Source organism: Cyprinodon tularosa, unplaced genomic scaffold (genome assembly GCF_016077235.1).
Source record: "Cyprinodon tularosa strain WSP-4 unplaced genomic scaffold, ASM1607723v1 ctg210, whole genome shotgun sequence".
In the NCBI taxonomy this organism is placed as follows: domain Eukaryota; kingdom Metazoa; phylum Chordata; class Actinopteri; order Cyprinodontiformes; family Cyprinodontidae; genus Cyprinodon; species Cyprinodon tularosa.
Genome location: NW_024038779.1, coordinates 815586 through 843252, shown reverse-complemented (window position 1 = coordinate 843252; position 27667 = coordinate 815586). Strand labels below are relative to the sequence as shown.

Genomic DNA, 27667 nt, shown 5'->3' with positions numbered 1-27667 from the left:
GTGTACAAAGTATAGGAAATACAGCATGCTCATTCAGCATTATGAGTACAAACATGAACATTTCTCTATATCATTTATTCATTCAATGATTGTGGAAAGGCTCATGGCACCAGTGAAGCAAGAGCATATTGAGATTATTGCTCTGCCTCAGGCTTTTGTCTTTACTTCTCTTTCCTTTTCTCATTCAAACAATAAAACAGATGTTGATAAAAATGAAGATAACCTGAACAAAAATAGCTTATATTATGATTAAGCACGATTTGTAGAAAAAAAAACAACCAAAAAATTGCTTAACTAGAACCTGTTTGACAATCCTGCCTTGGTCAAAGATTTAAGAACAGATTGTGAACAAAGTGATAAGGTTGGTTCTCTTAAAGAAGGATTTCTAAGGCAGTAGGACTCCAGCAAACCATAGTGTGATATATGTTCCTCAAATGAAGAAAACAGAAAAGTGGTTTAGCTTGCTAAGAGTGTCTGGCCTAACTAAATTACTCGTAAGCACAGATTTATGAGGTCACAACCCACATTTTTTTTTACCAGGATGTTATTAAATAACCTAAAACAACACTTGAAGCATGGGAGCGCGTCTTTCACTTAAAGGTATAGTGCAGGATGTTCTTTTTCTTGGTGGATAATGAAAATAAGTGGTCCTCCTAATCGTCAATCATTCTGGTGATATGTTTATGTAAGGCCGTCCTAAGTGCTTGTCCCCATTTTCACTTACCAGTGGTGAGTCTGACATAGTGGAAAAAGGGCAAATCTTATTTTGTAAAGTAAGCTTGTATGAGCGATGCAAACAGCAACTTTTAAATAGAGCGTGCATGAGGAGAAATGGGCTTGTGCACGCTCTCGCACTCGGTTAATAGGCGTTCCCTCTTGGGAGCGATAACAGGGTTGTACATGTGAATTTGAACATGTGAAAATCTTCCTCTATGCGGTTGTGTTCATGATTCAGCTTTAAGAAAAAGACAAACAAAAAATAATAAAATGCATGAATCCACGAAAACCAAACACACACATTTCCCTAAAGCATTTTGATGATACCCATGACTTTTAGGAGGCTGTTGTGTGGACTGCATATTTGTAATATTTACTGCAAATTCATCTAGTTGCAGCATGCATAGAAAAAAAAAAAGTGTACAGTAGAATACAGTGGTGGCAGTGTGATGGTCTGGGGATGCTTTGCCACTGCAGTACCCAGGTGGTGATAGATGATTCATGGAATCATGCACTAGCTGATCCTGAGAGAGAATGTTCAGTCATCCTGATCTAAACCTTGTTCATGCAGCCAGACAGAGATCAGCAGGACACCAATGACTTAATCTCAGAAGGGCTTACATTAAACCTACCAAGTTTTTGATTTGTCTTTGTTAAAGTCCAGTTTTAACATGTAAGTGTGACGCTGTTGCCGGATTAATGCAGTCTATCTACTGTAGGCCTGAAAAGCCTTTAATTTGTCCAAATTAAAACATTGCAACAAAGAAAAGGGTCAAAATACCTTCTAACCTACATGATAACAACCTGTCATAGAAAATGCATTGCAGTAGGTTGACAGATTTTATCCCTTAATTTTGCATTTACATTGGTTATTTTTTTCTCAAAAATGACAGAAATCTGTAAGAGGAAAGGCAAATCATATTTTTCTTTCTAACAATCTTTCAATTTACCTCCTTTTTTTAATATTTATTTACTCTCCATAATCAGAGGATTACACACCTGTCTTTTAACTTTAAATCAAACCACTAGAAATATATGAAGGTAAAGAGAATTGCATGCTTTCCATCTATGTTTAGCACATGCTTGCATGTGTATTTGACTGTCAGTTTTTCAGACAAAACACCATCTGCACACAGTGGGCTCTAACTGCTTGCTGCACTCGCTGGAGCAGTGGTGAGGCATTGTTATGAAACTGATTTTGCTCCTGCTGCTGCTACATGGTTTGTTAATGCTGACAGCTAATAATGCCCTCCTGGATGACTGTGCCTTCCTGTAGCCAAAGAGAGGAGACAGAAACAAAGGAAGAGAGGCAGGTAGGGAAGGAGTGAGAAAGACTGTAATACTGTGAATGCTCTTATGTTTTTCTTTCACCAACCTGGTGATGTTTTCTCAGGATGACTCTACCTTTGTATGCCATAAGTTTTTTTTTTTCTTTTTCACGTTTGTGTCCTTTCCACTGTGCACATAGGAAGGAGGTGGCATGAAGTGAGGAAAGGTTCCTTTGTGTCTCAGCAGACTCTCTGTTGCGGTCCAGCTGACATAGACTTGTGTCAGGAGAATCCATCCTGCTGATGTTAGGGAAGCTGCAAACTGAAAGAGATGTGTAAAATGCTGAAGTTGGCCCAGGCCAGTGAAGAGACGGCTGTTTGTTTGCCTTTCTGCTGAGCTCCGAATTTACGGGGAAAACTTTTCTGCAAGATTTCGCTGACGGAGATAAAGGGAACAGAAATAGAGATGGGGGTGGATTTGGGAGCTTTGGCCGTCGTGGTTCTGTTACATTGACATTTAGAAATGGTGGCTGTGGAGAAGAGTTAAAAGCACGTTTTTTTTGTTGTTGTTGTTTTTTATTGGTCTCGTACTGCAAAACTGTTTTGCCACTGGTTACAACCTTCCAACCTCATGAATATGCATTATAAGTCTGCTTTTCTGCTCTGCCCTCTGAGCTGTCTTCCTTTTTTCTGTCCAGAGACCTGTCGTGTTGTGTTTGATTGGCCCTGACATTTGAAAAGGTCCTTGAATTAAAAAAAAGAACGAGTTGTTTATGACAACTGAAGAACTCTGCTTGCAGCAGAGTAAAAATGGCATTTTGAAAGGAGCACAGCTCCTGCATATTTAAAAGCTAATGGCTCTGTGAATGTGCTAGCTAATAGGATGTTTCAATCTGGTGGTGTGGAGTATGAACACTTTAAGTGTGCATGCACACTGTCTGAGTGCTACTTCTAATAGCAGAGGAAGATGCATAAGCTCATTTGAATTTATGTGGAGTTGGAAGATTTTTTTCCCTCCATTCCTTGCTAGAGAGTAGATTATCTCAAACAAAATGACAGAACCTACAAGAAAAAAAATCCTTGAAAAATGTTTTCCATTCTTAGAAAAAAAAAAGGACTCTAAGGTCTATTATCGGCATGGATATGATGCACATAAAGTGAAGCAGATGTGCCCAGGCCTGATAAGTGTGCCGTTACACCATGGGGCACCATGAACAGAGTTCTTTATTTGTAACACTTAGCTGCAAAACTGGTAAAGATGTATAAAAATGACACCCCGGCTTTTAATATTCTGAATGCTTTTACCAAAAGGACAAATCGAAGTCTTCTTCGACAACATTTCACAGAGTTGGGGATTTAAATCTGGAGATTGTGATAGCAATTGAAGACAGTTCATGCTATGTATGATGCACCATTTCATTGTGATTGGACCATTCGATTTAGATCATAATTCAGCTATAAAAAAAAAAACCTTTGATAAGTGGTGTTTTTTTCTTGCAGAAAACCAGATGTCTTTCTTAGGGCCTTTAGAATTAAAATGGGGCCCTTTGCATTCTACATCCTCGGTGTTAGTTAAGCTTAAAATATTCACACCCTCTAGCGGTTTAAATAAAAATTACTTTCTTTAAACCAAAAAATTTGTTTCTAATTTGACACACATAGCACTTAAAGAGTATATTTCAAGTTAAAATTAATTCCAGTCTTTAAAGAAAATATTTTTCTAACCCTTTTCATTTTACATGTATTCAAATGACGTGTTGGAAATTTACACATTTTATACCCTTTCCCTTTTTGCGATTCTGAACCTGTCATATGATTAATGACCAAATTTTCATATGCTTCTATTTATGATTATTTTGCCCTCACCCTATTTTGTTTCCTTCCCTCACAGATTTTATATGACATTCGAATGGGAGCTTTGGCATTGACATTACTTCCAGTCAGAAGAAACTGTAAAAATCAAACATAGGTTTATGTGCTATTCAGTATTGGGCTGCATCATGACTAGTTATGTTACCTCTCCTATTAAAATACACTACTATTTATAAATTAGTTTTTACATTTAAACTTCACTAATGTCTAAGAATTAAATTAAATTTCTCTGTTAATGTATGCAAGTGACCAAATTAAAATTAGCAGACTTCATCAGAAGGTAAGGTATGCCATACATTTTATTATCCATTTTAAGAATACAGTATAATAAGAGAGTTAAGCCATACATACTTGCAAATTCTCTCAATTTATGCAGCAGACTCCCGCTGAGCTCCCGATCAGTCATTTCTCGCACTTATCTCCTGATTTTTCAGTGAAAGAAAAAAGTAAGTGTGTGATGGGATATATGAATGGGTGGGACGTTGCACTTTTCCCTTTCCGTCCTCTTTGTACCCCGCACTTTTTTTCAGCCGTTACATAGTTAAAGTCGTTGTTAGTATGCACTAACTGCTTTTTCCGAGCTGTCCTTGAATGCACCCAGTTTGACATGATGGCATCAGGATGACTAGCAAACCAGCCAGCAAGAAGCAACACACTTTGCTGTTTTTTTCCCAATCAAACCACGTAAGTTGTGTAACGTTGTATTCAAATGAGCTTGTTAGTTAAACAATGACAAGATAAAACATGCCCAATATATCAATATTTGTTATTGTTATATTGGGCTTGATTATTTCTATATTAGGCATATTATTTGTTATTGTTTATTTGTTGATAATAGTTTAAATTGTTGCTTCCTCTGTGACATTGTTGATGGTTGGTTTATTATTGGAACAGTACTCTTTCATTTTTGGGCAGAATTTGTGCTCACAATTGCTCTCCGTATATTTAAAATGAGCCCTTTGGTCACAATAGAGGGAGGAGAGTCAGGGAAAAGATAAAATAAACATCTATGGCACAAACATGACTTTAAATTTAAATGCCACAGCACTTTGTATTGCTTTTCTTCCAAATTATTTCTGAAAATGTTTTTTTTTATTTAAAGTTCATTGCCATAACAGAGCAGAGTCAGGGAGACGATGGATCAGAGGCCAGCAACAGGGAGAAAGATGTAGGGTCTCTATGGGTAAAGAGAGATTATAATTTAATTTTTTTATTTTTATTTTATTATTTCTGAGAGTATCTATTGCAGTGAGAAACCAGGCAGGCGTTAGGAAAAAGGTTTCCACAGATATTTTCCTAGAAAGGTAAAGTTAATGCAACAGACTGATGAATAACTCTGCTGTAACATGAAATAAATCTCCCGTAAGTTTACTTTTCTGTGCAGTAATGGATGCATCTCTGATGTTAACAAATTAAAAAGTTTGCTTGTGAAGCTATAATTTTGATTAGGTTTTCTCTGTTTTAATTGTATGAATTTGAAGTTCAGGTTCAGTGGCGTTGGCTGCTTTTCTTTATGGCAACAGCCAATTAATCCTTTAGATGACGGCAGTCAGTGGTACACATTTTTTAATGTAATGTCTAACACTGCATACTAAATGCATTATTATTTAGTACTTATTTTAACAATTAAAACTGCATTTTTCCCATTGTCCTTAAAAAATCATTACTGAATGTCAGAATAAGGTTTCTTCATCAGTTGGCAAGAAATTAAAAATAATTACAGCGTGGGATGATACTCTGATGGAAAAAAATAAAATAAATCTCCCTAATTTTCACGACCCAATGTTGGCAACTATGAAGCACCTGTATGGCATAGAGTGATATAAAGTAATGTTATTAGTGGCTTCTTCGAATAATATTTCAGTTACATTTGTAGTGCCACTGTAGCAGTGGAACACCACTGTGGCATATTTGTTATCTGAAAACTGCTTTGCTCATGTGAACAAAAACTTTTGATGTTTCCTAAAAAACCCATAGCTTACCTATTTGGTGATTTAATTGTGAAAGCTGTCCAGATTTTTAAGCTACTTTTTGTTGCAGGACTGTCTCATTTGTTTTCTTTTTCTGAATTGAATCATAATCAAAGAATGTGTGCCTTCTTCCATCTGATAGTGTTAAAACTTGCCTGCTGTGGCAGCCTTCCAAGCAATGGTGTTCATAGGGTAAATGAAGATTTATCGGAGCAGAGCAAAGAGCTTCACTCATAGCATAGGGTTATGTGACACAGGTTAATTTAACATGTTTTGAATAGAGTAACACATGTTCATTTTGTTTCAGTGGAGCACTCTCACTGAGAATATGGCATATTGCAGCAAGCATCCAGTAACAGACTGATTTACCTTTGTGATGGTATATGATATTTTTTCCTAAGATTTTTTTGTTAATATTACAGTTTCTTAGCCTATATAAATAATAATAAAAACATCTGAAATTATGTGTTAGAAATTTGGTCATTTTTCTTACAGTTAGCTGCTTACAGGACTTAAACATTTTGCCATTTATACATTTTTTTTTTATATACTTTATGTTTATTGAATGTGTTTCATTTAACAATCACATACAGAACACAGAACGGAAACCACTGTCGACAAGAAGAATTACTTACATTCTGATAAAGATGAAAAGATGCAGGATGAAAACAGCATACAAATTTACATTTCAATCTTTGGATTTTTGAGTCCATTTATACATTTTTATGCTCAACACATGAGAACTGGAAAACATCAGTGAACATAATGTCCATAACTTCATGTAATTATTAGTTTATCATTTAAACATTTACATTTTCCTTATCATTACCCATCTTTTAAGTGTTGTGTCTGTCGTGAGAAGCTGATTAATTTGAACACTCTGCTTTTCATAGAAAGTATTTAAGGACTTGCCATAAGCGTGATTATGATGATATGAACCTTTGGTGTGTTAATGATGTAGCCTTATTCTTCCAGGCCAGCTGAAAACAGCTCACATACCACGCTTTCATGCATCTATCAGCACTTTAGCTTGCATAATTACTGGCAGGAGTCCAGAAACAGGAGAGTCTGGCAAATGTCCACGGAACCACTTGAAACCTAAACCACGGTGTTAAAAAGTAAGTGGCTGAGCTTCTTTCTGAATTAAATGAGCAGTGCGGCCCTTACTGCATCTATGCTTACACCTTGAACATGGAATACCTGCTTGATGTTTTGGAATCTGCAATGGGAACGTCTCCTGGTTCCCATTGCTCATCTGTAGGCTTTTTAAATTCACCATTCTTGTAGTAATGGGAATGGTGACAGATTAATTTGTGTTGTGAGACTGAGTTTTATTACCCAAGCCATCTCCATTATGAATATTACCTGTGTTTGGTGAGCCTGAGGGAAGCTCTTTGATTATCTGCAGCTGAGAAGCTCTGGAGGATATTTTCTTTTTCTTGTTCAGCCTGTTCGCACGTAGTCGTGTTTGATTTACACCTGCATGGAGATTCGAGATGGAAGGATTTAGTGGGGGTTAATGTTTCAAAGAGTCCAGATGAAGCCACACACTGTCAGCTCCGCCTCAGTCTTCTGAGACTAGTCCCCTCGGGACTCGCTGAGAGACTTGAAATATGTGGGGCAGTTTCTGTTACTATGGTTAGAGTTTCAACAGCCTTTTATTCTTCACGCCGTAACTGGGAGATAAGCTTGGACGTATGGAAAACATTACTATAGAAGTTAGTTAAAAAAAAAAACTCTTTTTAGCAGGTCAGCCTTGTCTTATTCAGTCACCTTGTGTGATTAAAGGACAGCAGAGTGCATTTATGAAACCTTGTCATGAAATGTACTTTATGTTTGTGTATTTCTTCAAAGTACAAGAAACCATTCATTTGTTCCGACAGACATATAGTGCCCTATTTTTTGCAACCATATCCATTTCTTTTTTCTGCTTCTATAGAACTGTATGGAATTTGATTTTAGTATTTTCCTGGTCTGGATAAGTATGGAAAAATATTTGTTTCCCAGTGTTTAAATTTATTGTACCTCCCTTTGTTAATGAGTTACTTTCCTCATGTCCCTCTATTATCTCCTTCTTTGCCCTTTGCTTTTCCTTCCTCCCTTGTATCCTTCGTTGTTTTTAGTCTTTTGCAGGTTCTATAATTTAAGCCTAACCACTGCACATCACAATAAATAGTATTTTATATTTTCACAAAACCTAAAGGACTTGGAACTCTAGTAATTGAATCTGAACTTTATTTTTATGTGAAAATGTGTGGAAAACCTCTTCTAATCTTCATATTGTTAAAATTAGTGGTTCTTATCTTGGCAATGAGATATAGGTTTTTTGTTTTTCTCCTGCATCCAAATAATTTTTCTTTATTTATGTGTCCTTTCCTATCCTGTATATTTCCTCTGTTCCACTTGAGGTCAGGTGTGCAGCCACTTTTCAGCTTTTTCTCTGTTTCCTAGTGATTAAATACAAGTTTGTATTGTCAAAGCATCTCATTCTATGAAAACTGTCAAGTGTATGAACTTCTAAAACATTATGCAAAAATAGACAAGTGTGTGCGCGGAGGCAGAGAGATGACAGAGCGACTATAGAAGCGTGCATGCTGCGATAAATGGGCTTATTATCAGCAAGCTATTAATTCAACAAGGAGGCTGAAAATACAGCCCGCAAATCGTGAGAGATGAAAGGAAAAGAGACTAAACATGCAGTCCATGAAAAACAAATAAATGTTCCACATGAAATTTTGTTTACTGTTAAAGGTTGTTGCTAAAAAATGTTTTAAAAAGAGCCTTGACTCCTCCCTAGAGTCAGGTTGCAGCCAGGAATCCACCTTGGCCCCAGTTCCCCGCCAACACGTCTGTGTTTTTTGGTGTCCGTCTGTAGGTGTGTGTGTGTGTGTGTGTGTGGGCAGCAGCATTCAGCAATGTTCTCACAGCCCAGCTGAGACTGACAGATGGAATCATTTCACACACAGACAGAGAGGCAGGATGCAGGAAACTGGGGTGTGTTTAATAGTCCTGGTGCTGCTGTGGTTGGTATTAATCTAGGTCAGCTCATGGCAAGCTGGCCTCTGGGGCAAGGCTTGGCCTTTCCTTGACCCCATTTATTCTTCATTTAGCCTTATATTATACACATAGTTTACCGGTAGAAATCTTCTGATAAGCCCTTCTTTTGCTGCATTAAACATCTTTCTACATACAGCCTCTACCTCTTCACACAGATGTACTCTTACGAGAGCTGAAATGTGGCTGAAAATGCTCTAAGGTGAAGCTTTCCACGCTGTATCTTTACATATTTTATTACCTATTTCATTTATCCTTAAAAAACAGCTCTTGTTAGTTTCTATGATGTAAATTGGATGTGATTTTGTGTTCTATTCTCTAGCTGGAGTTCACAAAACAAGCATCCTTATGAGAATCATTTTCTTTTCTCTTGTTCCTTTATTCAACTCTAAATAAAAAAATGAAAGTGGAAACTCTCATTATGGCTTCATCTTCACAGGTCATTTGGAGTTTAATTGCTTTTACAGTTTTTTTGCATATGCATCAGGCACTTGAAGTAAATAGTAGTAAATTAGTTGGAAAGAGGGATCACTAGGTTCACAAGTTAAAACTTGTTTTCTCTAATCTCAACACAAAAAAATGTTGATTTAATTAGATTAGAACTTTTGTTAGGGGATCAAAAGTTCACAATAACTGGGGAAAGCTACTTTGAAAATATATATTTTTTATTTTCTGCAACAGGCTGTAAGAATTGCAGTGACTTTAAAAATAATTTTAACTGGCATTTTTAAGGGCACTTTTTTATTATCACTTTATTATTTTAACGCCTAAAACCACTGCTGCTTTTCTGTACGTCATTCATGTGCACTTCTGTAACATGTCCCATTTTACATGCGAATGTTTTTACTAATACACTCAGAAGACTAAACAATATGTAGTTTGAAATAATCCCATTTAAGAAGAAACTAAAAGGTTAGACCTGTGCTCTATGACAGACTTTGCTCTAAGCCTACTAAATGCCTACTAAATGAAAACATTCAAGAAATGTAACTTTAATTTATCATAGAAATGAGAGCATATTACAGTAGATCCAAGTAAGTTATTCGATATCAGTTTAACATATACCTATATATTCTTTTCTGTATTTTCTTGATCATTTAAAGATGTCTGAAGATGCATTTGATCATGTTTCTAATACTTTAAAATAAATATTCTGATTTATAGCTAAAATAAGCTGCTACCATATTTTTCATCTAGAAATATTTAGCAGCTTAAGCAAAGTAACTTAGAAACACTTATGTACTACTGCTCTGAATGTAATAAGAGCTTATTGCAGACGCTAATTCGCAGGACTTGTCCCTAGATGGGTTTACTAATTAAGAGTTAAAAGTACAATGCAGTGACATACAGTAACTCTTTCTCAAAAAAGAATTACCTTAAGTTATTTTCTTTATTATCAGAGACCAATTTAATTCCTCTCAAAATAAATTACATTTTTACTCTTTTCGACAATCTGGCTCCAAATTGACGGATGGGATTAGTGACATTTTTTAGCTCAAGGATTAAACAACAATAATAGTTAGAATGCAGTTTGCATTAGCAACATCTGAAAGATGCACATTTTGCCATATTTATTCTGGCTAACACTAATATTTTACAACTTTTGTTTTATTTATTTTTTACCATTAAGTACAGAAGTCCACCTAACTATTTTCACCTATTTACCAGTTTCCGTTTCTTTCAATATTCTTTCAATATCTGTAAAAATAGGTAAATTCACTTGGACCCTGATTTTTTTTTTTACTTGCATTTAACAACATGATCTTTCTTCTGTAGCACAGATCTCCTGGGAATATGATCATCTGTGCTAGTTTATGGATCAATCGAGAGGCTTTTCCTCTTATTGTTTGGTTTGTACATTTAAAAACAGCGCATGTGTATTTGTGTTTACACCCAAATCCAAGTATTGTCTCGTTCCTCGATTGAGTGCATGCCTGAGGTCCCTTTCCTGATGTAGTTTGTAAAGAGAAAAACACAATGGACAGATTTATTACAACACTAAAGGCGTCTTGGACAAAGCCTTTCACCTGTCAGCTTAAGTAGTCAAGATTTAGATGTTGCTATGAGTGTGTATGTGTCTATGTTTGTGTTTGTGCACATATTTTTGCATGCATTCTACATGCAAGACATGTTTAATTTAGTGTGTTATATATAGGGAATGATTTCTTACGACAGCGGAGATTTTATTACAGACCTTGCTTTACTTCATTTGATGTAAGGAGCAGGAGGAGAGGGGGAACGGTTGGGTGAGTGGGTCTAAAGCCTGACAGAATATGGCTATCATGCATAGTAATATCACCATTATTCTTTTCTTAGTGACTTAAATTAATAGGCTATAATACAAAATTGTGCAATAGCCCAAGTCAGCAGTTGGAATAGCTGCAGTGTGGTTTTATTTAGAGCTCTGAGGAGCCAAAGATGGAGGAAATTTAAGAGGGACAGGCAGAGAGACAGTGGATCATATAAAGGCTGCGTAAAAGAGAATTTGAGAATGAAAAGGACACTGCGTGCCCGAAGCTAAAAGCACACGCAGAATAAGGTAAAAGGAGAAAGTGTATATGTGATGGTGACAGGAAGGAGTGTGTTTGGTGTATTTTGAAAGAGTCAAAGAAGCTTCAGAGTCTAAATCCCAGCTTTACGTCCACACATCCCACCACCTTTTCACTCTGCCTTCTCACGCCGCCTTCCACCTTTATGGTTGTAAATCATAGATTTGTAGAAACGGATATAGTGCTTCCTGCACCATTGTTCCTCCAAATATTGACTGAAGGGTATTTCTCTCATGCTTTATTCAAGGGTTAAAAGCGTAAATGTCAAGGGATGACATCTCTATTCGTCTTGGCCTCAAAAACAGCAGTCACATTTTTTCTGAAATCTCTGCTAAATATTCAAAACATATACGGCTTTATTATTAGGGAAAATACAGGTCTGAAGCATGTCCATACAGAAAGCAGTAGCAAATTGATTATTAGAAAAAAATGCCTGAATCCTCTTTAGCTTAGCTTTAATTTGTTTCACATTTTCCTTCTACTAGTGTAAAAGATGGTTGACTATGAAGTTGCAGGGTTTTTGCAGGGTTGCTTTATCATCAAAATTCACATAGATCATAAAACGGCATCAACTGAGTTGCATTGAGATAAGCTGTTATGGGTGGTTAAGAAAGTTAGTAGTTGAAGCACACTGTTTGTCTGATAAGCTGGCTGCAAGAAACATAAACAAAACTCAGAGATAATCTTTTTATGAAGAAGAGTAAAAAGAAAAGATTTATTTAGAGCATTTGCTTTGCCCACCAAAAAGACGCCTCTTTTTCTACCATTATTGATTCATAAGAACAGTATCCCTCAATGCTGCACCACACCTCCTGTCAACTTTTCTTTAATCCCAACTAATTTCTGAATGCATACAGCTGTGTGGGGTGGTGCCAGTCTCCATTTGTGTTTTTTGAATGGCCAGAAGGAGCTTAGAGCTGGCGCGTCTCAATAGGTTTAGCAAATGCTTAGTGAAAGAGGCAAAGTAGTATGGAGAAGGAGGAGAACATTAAGGGAAACATTGTCTAAGATTAGTAATGTGGACACCTAACATTCTTCCACTAAAGGTATTCTTAATTAATGGTGGAAAACATAAAGATAATTAACTAGGCTTGATAGCCAATTATTAATCTTATTTGTTATTAAAAAAAAGCAGTATTTGACATAAGGTAGATTTTCTAATTTATATAAATCCTGGTTAATGACTAAATCAGTAAACAGACAAATGATTTCTGTGATGATGTACAGTAGTAGTAGTGGGAACTGGAATGTTACGGATTTGCTTTTAAACTTCACTCAATGATACAAATCCAGAAGCGGTTGCTTTAAAATGTCTTAATGTAAGTAAACCAGCAGCTTTACACTTTAATATACAATTCTGGTGGAGTCACTTTTTAAAAGTATTTCTACTATAATATTTTGAGAGGTGGGCATGTATGTAAATGAGTCAAACTGTGCCTTCCAGCTGTTCGTCCATAAAAACTCACTTTTTTTTTCTTGGAAGAAGGGTTTTCCTTTATAAGTGGACAGTTGGACCAACTGCTCTCTATTTTCTAAGCCCCTCTTCCCTCCTGCTGTGATGTTGATACTGCTTTCATCCACAGCAATTTTGATCTTTACTGTGTTTGTTTTCTTTAAGTCTGGAACAAATTTCAGAATTTAGAAAAACTAGGTTTCTGCTTTTGAAACTTCTTTACATACAGTGAGTCACATGGAAAAGCAGTTCATGAATCCCAAACACCATGGAGTGGTTCAACAGGTGAAACAAATCATCTCTTAGCAAGCCATTTACTGAACTTTGAATCTACCCATCTAACCTTGTTAAGTTGAAATATTTCTTTAGACACTTAATTTGTCTGCAGGATGAGTATGGTTTCCAACAGAAAAAAAAAACTGATGAGCATCGGCCATGTTTTTTTTTGCACACAGCCAATTTACAAAAGGGGCTTATTAAGACTTTAGTTTTTCCTGCAGATTGTAAAGAGCACAGCATGTAGATTAAAGCTACTAAAGGAGATTTTTAAAGCTGCGTAACATTATTGGATAAGCATCCCTTTGAGCTGTCATGAATACAGATCTTAAAGTAACAGGGATGATTCAGCTGACTTGGGGACCATGTTGTGTGTCAAAGACTGGCTATTACAAAGAATGTCATGAGCTATGCATCACTTGAATCAGTCATCTGTGCTTTGCTCACACTATGGTTACATTCATAGGCTTGTCAGAGAACCTGCGAACATGTCTACCCAACTGCAACCTAAACAGAGTTAGACAGTGAGTGCTATCTAGGCAGTCCCTGGAGCTTATGGCTTTTTCTTTTTTTTTTTTTGCTTGTTTGTGACTTTTTCCTTTCTTTCCCTTTCCTCCAGCTCTAAGCATGTATTTTCTCTCAGGTCTAACCCTTTATTGTTAAGGTACATAAAAGCACTTAGTCAAGCAGCAGTCGAGCAGCAACAGCACTAAGGGCAACAGGATAACAATACTTCCTGTCTTGCACTTGTTTAGCTTAGAGCTCTGCTTTAAGTTGCTGTTTTTTAATAAAGGTTTTGTGGCCGATTTTCTTGAAATTAAAAAAAAAAAGTTAACATTTCTCTTCGTGCACAAAAGTTGATGTTCTCATTGCTCATAAAAGCTTACTGTGCTTGAACGTTCGACCTAACCCCTAAATCCCTCAATCACTATATAGTGGGGACTATATGGTGAACTCAGTTAACTAACTGTTCAGACAGCTGATCACTTCCCCCTTGGTCACGTAGCTCCTCCTCCCCCATGCGGTGCCTGCGCCATCTTTGTTATTAGTTGCTGCTGCTGTGACAGCAAATCCCATAATGCTTTCTGAAAGGCTGCTACGTCTTCAGTAGCAATTGGGCAAGGGATTGGTACACACTGGACACACTGACAGTCAATTACAGGGCAAAACAGAAAAATACAACCATGCACACATGATCCTGATTCAATAGAAAATATTTTGTTGATCCTGAAAGAAAAAAATTAAATTTTCTATAAACTCTTAAGTATTAAATAGTCATAGGCAAGAAGTATTTCCTATAGAGGTCTGTCTTACAGTGGATCTGGGGAAGTCACTGACTAAAGACGCTGTTTTTGTTGTTTAACAGTCTTGTGGAGAAAATAGTCTTCTGAGGTTTGTTTCACAAAGCAGGTTTACTGAAAGCAATTTTAAAAGCTGAAATCAGGAGTTTTCTGTACCACAAAGAGAGTTTCCTCAACCTCTGTTTGTGTTATAGCAGTAACATTTTCCCTAGAGCTATCCTGGTCAGGAGCAGGTTTTGTCCAGTAAGCTCAGTGTCCAGTAAGCTCTCTCCTCAGAGCCAATCCCGTTCTTCCATTTAGACAGGCGAATTTTGTCTACTTTTGTGCAAACAATAAAAAGAAAATCTTTCACCCTATCTTTTACACTTTAAGTTTTAAAAACACAAACGTGCTTTTGACAAGGATCTAAACAGTGAGTGAGTGGCATTCATTCAGATAATTGGATGTTTATTGGTAGAGATTCATCATACCATATATAGATTTCCATTCATTTTCAGTAAGTTATCTTTATGAGGGCTACCATCAATTCAGAGTTGAGGATTTAAGTCTAAGTTTGTTGAACCTGCTTCCAACAGATTATGGCAGAAGAAATGACACTCTCCACAATAGAGAAAAAATATGTTGCAACAGTGAAGGACTAAAGCTTCCATAAGAAATATAGTCTGCTCCACCTGATCAAGAGGCTCTTGTTGGCCCACTTAAGGAAGTATAACAATAACTAAGACCTTAATGATGTGGGATGTGAGCTCAACAGCTCTATCTATAGTAATTAAGAATTGTTGACTGAGTTTTCTCTGGCACCAAAACAGGACGAGATGTCTTCTGCATCACTAGAACCATCTTCTGGGTCAGGCTAAGGTTGAAGAGGTGCTTTAGAATCCCACAGAGCTGCTCTGCACAGGCCTTAGGGACTCTGGAGCTGACACCATCTAATCCTGGTGCCTTATACCAATTAAATCTCTCTAGTTGCTTCTTTACTCGACTTTAAGTGATTGACAGATGGAAAGGGGGGACACACTGCTCTGTGGCTAATGTGAATGTGCACACTACTTTTGATAAATTTATGGTTCCTTGTAGTGCCTGCACCACAGCTACAACATAGTCAGTATGAGCCCAGCGTTAGAAAAAGGGTAAGGAACTCCGTCATCCATAGGAACTCAAAGTAGAGCTGCTTTTTATGCTTTCCAGGGATGTCGTACTGCAAGGAGATCACGTGAAAATATATAACCTGTATCAATTGGGTATGCCTTTGGATTCCCCATCATGAGCTGGAGGATGTTTAGGGGAGAGTTATATTTAGGATTTCCTTCTTCACTTGTTGCCATTATAACCTGATCTTGGATAAGTGGAGGACAAAGGATGGACACACAGACCAATGGATAGATTTCACAAAATTAAATAAAATTTGGAAATGTTCCACCCACCCAACCCCAACTGGCTTTTGAGTTGGAGAAATGCCCCCCTGCAAATGCCCCCCCTGCAATAAAAGTGTTCATATAAGAATATGTTGAGAATTAATTTAATTAATTTAATCAGTTTTAAGTGTTTTTATGCATTTTTAAAGGGAATTCCTATTAGTAGGGAGAGTAGTGCAATGCTTCGAAGGGATTTTATTTTGGGAAATATACTTTATCCACATATTGTATCCTTGCAGAATGTTATGTATGTTATGGGAAACTGTATTGGTGGATTTTTAGGGCAGCTTTCAATACTTTTATGAAAATAGGTAATTTTTAGCAGTTGCCGTTTTCTGACTTCCAAGTAATGTAGAGATCCAGTGGTGAAGCCAATGTCCATATTGCACATGTTCCTGGATGCCAAATCCATATCCTCCTTGGTCTCTGATCATCTCTGACTGTTTATTACTTCGTCTTTTTCTCAATCTCTTCTCTGACTCCCAAATGTGTTATTTTGCCTTCTTGGATGGATATTCTATGGAGAAAAGCTAAGGCATGTCTTTGTGCTGAAATAATTTTTTTTGAAGAGAAAAAATTGGGAAGGAAAAAAATGCAAAAATAGTTGTATTTTCCTATAGCATGAAATTTAGCTCTCCACCTTCAGTGGTTGACCTGCCACATTGGAACAAATGCATTAACATTACACGTATCAATACACGTTGAAGCCCTTTTTTGTAAACAGTCAATTTGTGGAAGTGCATGGATCAGGCCTTCCGGACAAGACGAGGATGAAAATGAGGTAAAAAATGCAAAAGTGCTGACAGAGCTGCAGTTGTAATGTAGGAGGACGATGTAATGAACTCATCCTGCTGGATTTTTTAGTACTTTCATCTCCCTCCCACCAGACCCCTTTTATGTCATTATTCTGCTGATACAACCTCTCCCTGTCTGCTGACTAACTGACCCACATTCCTCTATGTGTCTAGCTGCCCTTCGCTTGAGTTTGCGGATGTGGGTGTGTGTGTTTTTTCTTCGGGGTGGGGTTTGTTTGTGTGTGAACAGTTTTATGCAAACTTCGAAATGTGTTCCCATGTCTCATCCTTCACCATTAACAATGAAAAAGGAAAATCCCCAGCATATCTCAGGCTTCGGCAGGAACCAGTGACGATATTCTCATGTTGTGGCATCTACAGTAGCCATGATGAATTATACGATTTCTCATTTGCTCATTCAGTTTTGGGGATCATTATGTTTTTCTTTTGGGTAATTTTCATTTTGATAAAAGGACTCAAAAAAAAATTAATAAAAAGGTTCTCCTTTGATAAGCTCACCACTAAAGGGAGATGTGTCTGTGGGATATTTAAGGATCTTTTAAAATTTTAAAGCCGGTTTAAATTATTTCAAATACATTCAAGGTTACCTCCTATTGATACATATTCAAAAAAGGATGATAATTTAATAATGTAACTATCTCTGCTGTTGATTTAATTGACTTTTGCACTGCAAGCACATTCTTGCATCTTTAATTTGCACATCATGTATTTTTCATACAGTATAAGTGATGTTTTGCTTTGCATAGTTTAGAATTATGCGTTACTCCATGTTATATGGTGCATTAAATCACAGTTTATTTGAACTGTACCATCCCAAGGGGGCAGGGTATGTAGATTAGTTTTGTATCTCTACCACTTCAAGAAATCATATAGAACCATTTTGTAATTAACTTGTAATGTATGCTTTTAAAAATGAAAACTAATCATCTTTGTTCCTCCTTCCTTATGTTTCAGATATAAAGAATCATTTTTTTGTTATTGGGGATTGGAGCCTAAAACGTAAAATCCAGAGAGGAGAGAGCATTCAGCATTAACAAAGGATGGCCCTGGTTGACAAACATAAAGTTAAACGGCAGCGGCTGGACAGGATCTGTGAAGGTAAAATGCTCTTCTTTGTCCTCATTGGTGTTCAAACTGATCACTTTGATTCAAAATGGGATTGAATGTAATTTTTTTTTGTCTTCACCACTAAAAGTCTGCACCAAACTATTCAGCCTGCAGCTAAAACTTTTTGAGAAGCCAGAGAAATTGCTGGAATGAGACCGCCTGTGGTTGTGTTTGAATACAGCGGCTGCCAGATTCGTCAGCCGATTACATCATAGCGCAGCGCTGTGGCCTCTTCGGATTGGAAAACTCCTCGTTATGGGGCCCACAAATGCAGTCTTCTTTTCACCCGTTTGGTAGTACAGGACCGGTGTGTCCTACATAGCCTTGGGTATCCCATGATTCATAGCGAGTCCAAGTAAGCTGGCTGCTCCGTGCTCAGAGGAAAAATGGAAATTGTGATGAACAGTGCTGACTAGAGGTGTAAATAATAATTGTTCTGTATCGATGCATCGATCCAACAGCCGACGATCCGATGCATCAACACTTCCGCAAGAGTATCAATTCATGTTTTTTTCTCCTTCAGTCTATTTTTATCCATTTGCTCCTGGACATAATTCTGACTCCCGTGCTACTGTGATGCTAAACATATTTTGCCCTCCTGTCTCACTTTCTTTAGCCATTCCTGTCTGTCATGGTGTTTGTATTTAGACTGTAGAGAATATGAATTGTATTGCTGTCACTAGTTTTCTCTGAATTTTTGTAATACCACATCCCCTCCCCTGGCCCAACTCTTACTTTACTATGTTTGTAAAACGGTGTTGTATGTGTGTGTGTGTGTGTGTGTGTGTGTGTGTGTGTATATATATATAAAAAAAAAAAAAACTGTTTTCTCACCCCTCATGGGGTGGTATGTGTCATCCTCAGGCTTGGGTCTTCTACCAGAGGCCTGGGAGTTTGAGGGTTCTGCGCAGTATCTTAGCTGTTCCTAGGACTGCACTCTTCTGGACAGAGACCTCTGATGTTTTACCTGGAATCTGCTGTAGCCAGTCTCCCATTTTGGGGGTAACAGCCCCCAGTGCTCCAATTACCACTGGCACCACTGCTGCTCTTACTTTCCACATCTTTTCTAGCTCCTCTTTCAGCCCTTGGTATTTCTCAAGCTTCTCATGTTCTTTCTTCTTGATGTTGCTGTGGCTTGGGATTTCCACATCTATCACTACTGCCTTCTTCTGCTGTTTGTTGACCAACACAATGTCTGGTTCGTTAGCCATCACCTGTTTGTCAACTCTCAAAGAGAGGGAAGATGATCAGAACCGAGGGGGTTGAACTACCAGAAGGCCACATTACAGATGTTCAGGACAGCTACAAATACCTTGGGCTGCCACAGGCTAACGGAAACCACGAGGAGATGGCAAGAAAGACTGCCACAGCTAAATACCTACAAAGAGTAAGGCAGGTCCTGAAAAGTCAGCTGAATAAGAAAAACAAGATCCAAGCCATCAACACATATGCCCTACCAGTCATCAGATACCCCGCTGGTATAATAAACTGGTCAAAGGAGGAGATAGAGGCTACTGACATCAAGACGAGAAAGCTCCTCACAATGCATGGAGGGTTCCACCCCAAATCTAGCACCCTGAGACTGTATACCAAGCGTAGCAAGGGAGGCCGAGGGCTAGTGAGTGTCAAGACCACTGTCCAGGATGAAACGGCTAAGATCCAGGAGTACATCAGGAAGATGGCCCCCAAAGACAAATGGTTTGGTGAATACCTCAGGCAGGAGAAAACTGAAAGTGAGGACAAGGAAGATGAAGTAGAACCATCATGGAGGGACAAGCCGCTGCACGGTGTGTACCACAGACAAATAGAAGAAGTGGCTGATATCAAAACATCCTACCAGTGGCTGGAAATGGCTGGACTGAAGGACAGCACAGAGACACTAATCATGGCAGCACAAGAACAGGCACTCAGTACAAGATTAATACAGGCCGGGGTCTACCACACCAGGCAGGACCCCCGATGCAGACTGTGCAAAGATGCCTCTGAAACAATACAGCACATAACAGCAGGGTGTAAAATGCAGGCAGGAAGTGCATACATGGAACGCCACAACCAGGTAGCTGTCATAGTGTACAGGAACATCTGCCATGAGTATGGGCTGGAAGTCCCAAGGTCAAAATGGAAGACACCTCCTAAAATATTTGAGAATGACCAAGCTAAGATCCTATGGGACTTCAAGATCCAGACTGACAAACAGGTGATGGCTAACCAACCAGACATTGTGTTGATCGACAAACAGCAGAAGAAGGCAGTAGTGATAGATGTGGCAATCCCAAGCGACAGCAACATCAAGAAGAAAGAACCCGAGAAGCTTGAGAAATACCAAGGGCTGAAAGAGGAGCTAGAAAAGACGTGGAAAGTAAGAGCAGCAGTGGTCCCAGTGGTAATTGGAGCACTGGGGGCTGTGACCCCCAAACTGGGAGAGTGGCTAAAGCAGATTCCAGGTAAAACATCAGAGGTCTCTGTCCAGAAAAGTGCAGTCCTAGGAACAGCTAAGATACTGTGCAGAACCCTCAAACTCCCAGGCCTCTGGTTGAGGACCCGAGCTTGAGGATGACACATACCACCCCACGTGGGGTGAGAAAACAGTTGTATATGGATGTATATATGTATATATGTGTGTATAAACAGTATGTATATGTATTTTAGTGCTATCAAAAGATACATTCATTTTATCGTGATTCACCGCAGAGCCTACATAGATTCATTGTTTCCTTATTTACCTTTTTTTTTTAAAAGAGCAATTCAGAGCCTCTGCTAGACTCCTCCTGATGTGAACGAAAAGACTCTCTACTCTCTTGAATGAGTGAACTCCTCACCCTATCACTACTCGGAAGAGAAAGCTTATTTCAGCAGCTTGTATCTGAGATCTTGTTTTTTTCAATCATGATCCAGATTTCATGACCCTAGGTGAGGGTAGGATCTTAGACAGACTGTTTATTAAGCGTAATGGCTGCTTTCTCGGCTGCTTTTCGCTTAGAGCACGGTGTGGGACTCTGTAGGAGCAGGGCAGTAGAGGTCAAGGTCCATCTCAATCCAATCCTGGACCCCACATTGGGAATTGCAGTTTTAGGGTCAGGGGTCACATTTAGGACTAAGGTGTGAAAGGTTAGAGTTAGATAAGAACTTGTAAAGGTAAGGTTTAGGTTAAGTGTCACAGTTAGGCTGTAGAAATTAAAGGAATTCAAGAGAAAGGTCCTCCAAAGATAGTAAGAGAAGTTTTTTTTTTACTTTTCTTTAGATTTCCATGTCGTCCTGAATAGTCAAAACCAACTTTTGTGAACATTAAGGGGAATTATCATTACAAAGGCAGCTATATTAGATAGTCCATAGCAGCTTCTTGCCTTTGTGCCCAATGCATCATATGCTGTCAGTTACCATGGTAATGTTTTATTGGATTTTTCATAATTTCTGATTTTACAGTGAGCCGGTTTCAATTTAAGTGAATTTTCTCAGAAGGATTAATGTTCTTCAAGCAATTTAGCTTGAGAGTGTCAAATAACATCACTCCACTTTGTTCATTTCTGAGAAAAATCCCACTGAAACAATTTTATAGATTCCTAAATAGAGTGGTGATGCTGCTGTTTCCATCCTCTGAATGAGATCCACATGTGGCATCTTAAACTCTCCAAACCACCAGCCCTTTGCTTCCCTGGAGACATATTTTCCCTCTGTTTTTTAATGCAGTAGAGATGTTTGTATGATGCCTAAGAAATATGTTAAACCCTCGCTGCCACTGACATCTTCTATGCAGTCCATCTCTCATATCAACACTGAAGTCCCTTCTTAAAGAGAAAGGGGATATTTTTTTCTTCTTCTTCTTCTGGCGCAGTTAGTCACTACAGCTGCTCTTAAAAATGTGTAAAAGAGGGTGGTTCACATCAGTGAAGTTTAAAGATCAGAGGGTGGTGAATCACGCCGTTTTCACAGTAGCATTAAATCCACTCAGTCATATAAAAAGGGTTATTTTAGAACCAAAGGCATAGGGTGTTCTGCACCATAATGTCAAAGCCACCCACTATTATCTATAAACAGGCTGTTGGGACCGAGGCGTGAAATACAAATCAAAGTTCATACCATGTGTATCGACAAAGACAACAGCGTTATGGAGTGACTATGATTGCGCCGCAGTCATGGTTTGAAGTCGATGCGACTGCGAGAGCAGCTTCCCCCTAATTTCCATTTATCTTCTAAGGATAACTGTGTCAATCCAATAGCTGGTTCCCAACGGCGTTCATTGATTACATCTCTGTGAGGAGTGGCTTGCAGGAATGCCTGTGTGAGACCTATCGCATTCGACATGCCCGATACGTTGTGGTTGTTTACCCACATCAAGTGTAGTCACGGTGCTGGAATGTAAATTTTACTGGTGCAAATTAGAAAACTAAATTTGATGGGATTCACTTTAGTTTGGAGCAAGAAAAAAAAAAAAAAGAACACTGGATTCTCATAAACTGTTTTCGGAAGTAAAGGAAGAAGAAAAGATATGTTAAACTGGATCCAGATTGTGTTTCAGTGGAAATATATTGCATTATAAGATAATTATGAAACAAATTGGTGCTTTCCATGGGAAAATAGTTTTTAAGTAAAACTTGGGCCCCGCATGTCTTGTGATATGTTTAAGCGGCGAAAAACAACCTATTTTTTCCTTCGGGGAAAATAACATTTACTACGCATAACAAGATCTTTATTAATTTCTTCTAAAAGTTTTACTTTCTAAAGAAAAATTTAATTATCTTTTCTGTAAAAAAAAAATAAAAATAAAACAGTAAACAAACTAGAAATTTAAAAACCATCCGTCAAAGGTCATGTTTTAGATCTTCTGTGACATTTATCCCGTCTGATTTGACTGAAACAAATTGGTACATGTCAGATATGTAGGAACTAAAGCTACTGGGATTATATATTAAATATTTATACACACTCAAAGTATATTTTAATTTAATTCCAGCCTTTAGTCTTTGTAGGTACATCTGTAATTAATGATGGGAATTTGATTAACTGTAACTTTAGGTTATCTAAAGTCCTTTTAGATAACCTTTTTTTTAAGGATTTGCTAATGATTTATTTAAAGTCATAGTTTGGATAGAGATTATAAAGGATCAAAGTGTTTAAAGTTCTCAGTCTGGAGAAAGGTATATAAAACAATCTTTATTAACAGTATTTCTATATGTAGGCCTAAAGCATGAAACAGTTAAACCCTTTATCAGTTATTAGAAAAACAATGGAATGAAAGCCTCTATGTAAAGTAGATAATTCCAGAAACTACTGTAGTCTGTGAAGCTTTCATGAGGCTGACGTGAAAACTGAAAATTCTGACTAATTCACTCCAGTTGCATCAATTTTCTGCATTTGACAACTGGCACCTTTATCCATGGAAGAAAGAATGGGGTTAAATAAAAGAAGCCTTTCTCTCCATATAAAACATATGCACTAAGATTAATTATATAATAAGATTGTAATATAATTATGTTGCTAAATAATTTTTATACTTTAATTCCAAAAGATAAATTTGGTTTAAAAACATTGAACTATGAAAAAAAATGACAAGACTTAACACGGTGGCTGCAGCATCATGCTCTGTGGTTACCTTTCCTCATGTGAGGCAGACATCTGTTCAAGATGATAAGATCAAAACATTTGTAAATATCATATATTTTCCATCATCCCACTATTCTTGAGTTTCTATAGCTCTGTCGCAAAAAATATACATCCATTATGAACAGTAAAAAAGCTGTTGGATTCCATCTAAATATATCACCAATACACAGAAACTTAGTGTACTGTACAGCATTTAAGACACAGGTTTTATATTTATTTCTTGTCTGGGACCCCTTCTCATCTTTGAGAATAAGGGGTAAACCCGACTTGTTTCCAGGCATGCTGAGAAACATATCCCATCAGCATATCCTGGGCCTTGTCCTGGGTAGAATAAGTAGAGCTAGCACAATGAAGGATGTACATTTTGTTTGTTTTCTTTTGTCATTAAGCATATTAAAAGAGACACGCTCTTCATGGTTGTTAAAGATCCTGAAAATTCAGCGTTTAAAAAAAAAAAGGCAGATTATCAATTAATTTGTAATCAATCAATGGGATCAAACAGCTTTAGATTAATTCAATAATCAATAAAAATACATCCATACACCCAGTTGACTGGTGCAAACCTTTGGTGCTTTAGAAAAGGTAATGCATTAAAGTATTTTTCTCTGGTTTAGGCAATATTACAGATATACCGGTAACTATGTTGCTTGAACTGTTTGTGATTCACAACCCCCGAACAGAGACCCAACAGGGCTTAACCTTCGCGTTTAAGATCACTGATTTAATGGACTCATAATCTAGTATTTTACATAAAGGCTACAAGACTTCTGTAATAGTCTTTAAATTCATGTTTAATTATTTTTTGGAAGAAAAATATATGCAGAGCTCAATTCTAATACCCATTTTCTCATCAGGGGAGGCAGAATCATTTCGCTTGTGTGTATGCACGTTTCAGTGGATCTATTGCTCGCAGCATTAGCATTTTTCCATGGTTCTTTCACCATTGTTTCCATGTCTTTTACTCACTAGGTAAGAAATTACACAAGCAGTAGCACCAACTGTAAGTCTCTGATTGTTGGATTGACTCCTTTCGGTGGGAGTGCTGATAGCAAGGCGGGCAAATGTTAGAACCCTTTCGAGAATGACGTAAATACTGGAGGAGAACCAAATTGCGCTTTGTGGAGAGCTCTTTCTTATGGCTTTTCTGGTTTGAACAAAGAGCCCACAAGAAAAAAAAAAAAACAAGCCACTCCTGATTTTCCAGCAGGTTTTAATTGAGGTGCTAACAACAACATTCGCATTTTCACATAAAACACGTCAGATTTCCAAAAGATGACTATTTTAAAGTAAAATATGCTGACAAGTACTGCAATAAAAATCTGACATTTGCAATGTAATGAACATTGATATTGGGATGATGACTGACATTTGATATATTTTGCAACTGTAGTTTTTATTCAAACCCTTCAAGTATCTGAAAGAAGACTGAACATTATTGCTTCATTTTAAGTATAAGTAAATTTGAAGAAATAAAAAACTAGTAAGTAGTAAATTTGCTTGAAAAAATTTGAAGGTTGGGGATGGCTTAACTGGAGTTCAAATATAAATCTAAAATGATAGAATTCTGGTTCACAAGGGAGATATGATCCCAATTTAATAGATTTGGAGATCCTTTGCAGATGCTGTTACAGCATTAAAGGATCACTTATGGACTACCAAAATAGGCTGAACACTGAATTCAAAATGCAGTTCAACAAATTGTTAGTTTTATTATGTACATATTTATGCAAAGATTTTTTCAGCTTTTATTTCCCTTATTTATCTTTGCATTAAAAGTTACAGGAATAAAAAAAATGTATGTATAAATGAAGAACAATTAGAGATTTGCTAGAGCATGTGGCAAAAATGACTTAATCCTACCGATGATAAACAATATGTAAACTCTTTTTTAATGATCAAAGTTTTAGAAAATTCTTCCCAAAAATTGGACTTTTCAGTTTTAATTGCTCCTTCTAGAACATACACAGAGCTGCTGCTTCTTCTGTGTAATTAAAGTGCCTGCAAGAGTGTAACAACAATAAGGTGAATGTGACAAACATCTGCTCCCAACCTGAGTTCTCATCTCCCTTAACCCCCACCCCCCTTCCCTGCGACTCTCTATCGGCCTGCTTCTCCTTCTGTCCGCTCCATCTGTGTACCCAGCATGTATTTTGGCTCGAGCGGCGATGCAAAGTTGTTGCCTTTTAGCCAAAGCTAACTGAGTGATCCAGGCAGGGATGGAGTGTGAGAGGTCCTGTGACGTGAAGTAGGTCGCAGTCACCATCGCTCTCATCGTCCTGTGTGTTTGTGATTGGATGGAGAGACCACAAGGTGGGGTAGTGGAATCTGTCATGAGGAGTTCAAATGTTGCATGGATTACAGTGATGTGGCATTGGCTGATTGTGCATTGTTTTTTTTTGTCATTTAAACTAAGAACATTTTTTTCCACAAGCAATTATTGTTGAAATGGCACACTTCAATAAAACAGGACAACTATTTTCCTGTAGAGTTATTAAACAGGGCAGCGATGAGGGGAAACTGAGGGAGATAGAGATGGAAAGCTGTTCCTGATGTCATCTTTTCTTCGCTTCATCTCCTATTTTCTCTCTCATGTTCTGGCATCCAGCTATGGTATGAAGTCATCGGAGCGCAGCTTGGATCAGTCTCTCCCCTCCCATGAAACCACTCCTCACCTATAAGCTTGTTCCAACCTCCCCTGAAAACCCACAGCTTCCCTTACAGGCTTCAAGAGAAAACCATAAAGGAAATAATAATCTAGAGAAGCAGAGGAAGAAATGCTCTGTTACAAAGGAAACCAGATGTTTACATACACTGTATCAACAAACCCAACCATTATTCATCACCACCTCTTATTAAATAAGGTTAAACTTTTTCTTTTTTATTCCAGTTGAAATAAGAAAAGTAATTGGTCAAACATTTGTGGTATCTTTTAAGAGCTTTTCACTTTTCCTCAGGAAAGTAAGATGCCTGGACCTTTAGATGGGTGTAAAACATTTTTGCAGAGATAAAGATTGCATTCAAAACTGTAATCAAGGTTGCAACAGTCTGATGGACAATTATCTTTGACCTGGCATATGCCAGATTGATGCTTGTAGCTCCATTTGAATTCTACACAGTGTCCATCTGGAAAGCTTCTTGTTAAGTGTTCACTAAAGGGAGGGACATTCAGTACAAGCTGATGGGATAAATAAAGTGGCCCCTACCTCTCATGTCAAGCTTTTAGCCAATCACAGCAGTAGTAGCAGCTGTGACATATCAAATTCTTGATTTGTTTCACACCTAGCGGAGTTAACTGATAAATCAAACTCAAACAAATCCGGTCTGGGGGAACGAGCAAACATCTTTTCCATCCACAAAGGTCCAAATAAAGTAATTTTTCTTTTTTCTTTTTGGAAAAGAAATAAAGGTTATTCCAGCTAAAACAGACTTTGTTGCGGAGTCTACAGGTAGTACCATCGACACAGCCATGTTTGTTTAGCTTCAGCCTGGCTTTAGATTAGATTAGATTAAATTAGATTAGATTAGATTAGATTAGATGAGCTTTATTGATCTCACAACGGAGAAATTCACTCATCACATATTGGCATAGAAGTTACAGAAGGTGCAAACAGGGAGGAAAAAGGTGCATTAAGAGTGTTCTGAAGGCTGCATGCCTTAGCTGGGGATTTGGGCCGATTCGGCCACTAGGGGGCGCACGCGCGCTCTATCGAGCTGGGTGCCACTACTAGCCAAGAGAAGAAGAGACTGACGACGGTGATTTGAGTGTATTACAAGTTACAGGTTGTGTTTATAACGTTGTATCCGTCCCTCTGAAGCTTGTGGTTCAGTGTGCATCCAGAGAAACGTAAGTTATATTGTTTTTGTTGGACGAAATTATTGCTGTTTTATGTTTAATCTGTTAGGCCGGCTGGTTGAGTTATATCTTGTGCTACAGTTCATATTGCTAGCAGTGCTAATTGCTAGTTACCTCAGATGGTTTAAATGGGAATTTATGTTATATTTATGCTACTGAACATTTTCTTTGTTGTTAGTGTCGGACATATATAATTGTTATTTCATTTGTGTACTATTGTTAGGCATATTAATAATTGTTATTATTTGTTGTTGATTGTTTAAACAATCAAATTATTATTATTTTCCAGAACCACACTGGATTAAAGTGCCATAAAAGGACTGACTGTCTCCTTCGTCTTTTATAAGTCTTGGGGGAACTTAGTGCGTTCTGACAGACGCACACTTCGTGATTACAAATCAGAGAAGCCAGTCTAA

The 27667-nt window shown here is 37.6% G+C and overlaps 1 protein-coding gene across 2 annotated transcripts in view; it reads left to right on the top strand.

The window, feature by feature from the left end:
- Positions 1-27667, top strand: part of ctbp2a (C-terminal binding protein 2a) — an 86565-nt gene that overhangs the window by 4867 nt on the left and 54031 nt on the right. The window contains exon 2 of one of the 2 annotated variants that reach the window (XM_038285396.1): positions 17645-17788. In XM_038285396.1, the coding sequence (XP_038141324.1) occupies positions 17731-17788 (58 nt within the window). In that variant the 5' untranslated portion in view covers positions 17645-17730. Of the gene's footprint in view, positions 1-17644; positions 17789-27667 lie in introns of those variants that run through there. The other variant, XM_038285398.1, reaches the window with a different exon arrangement.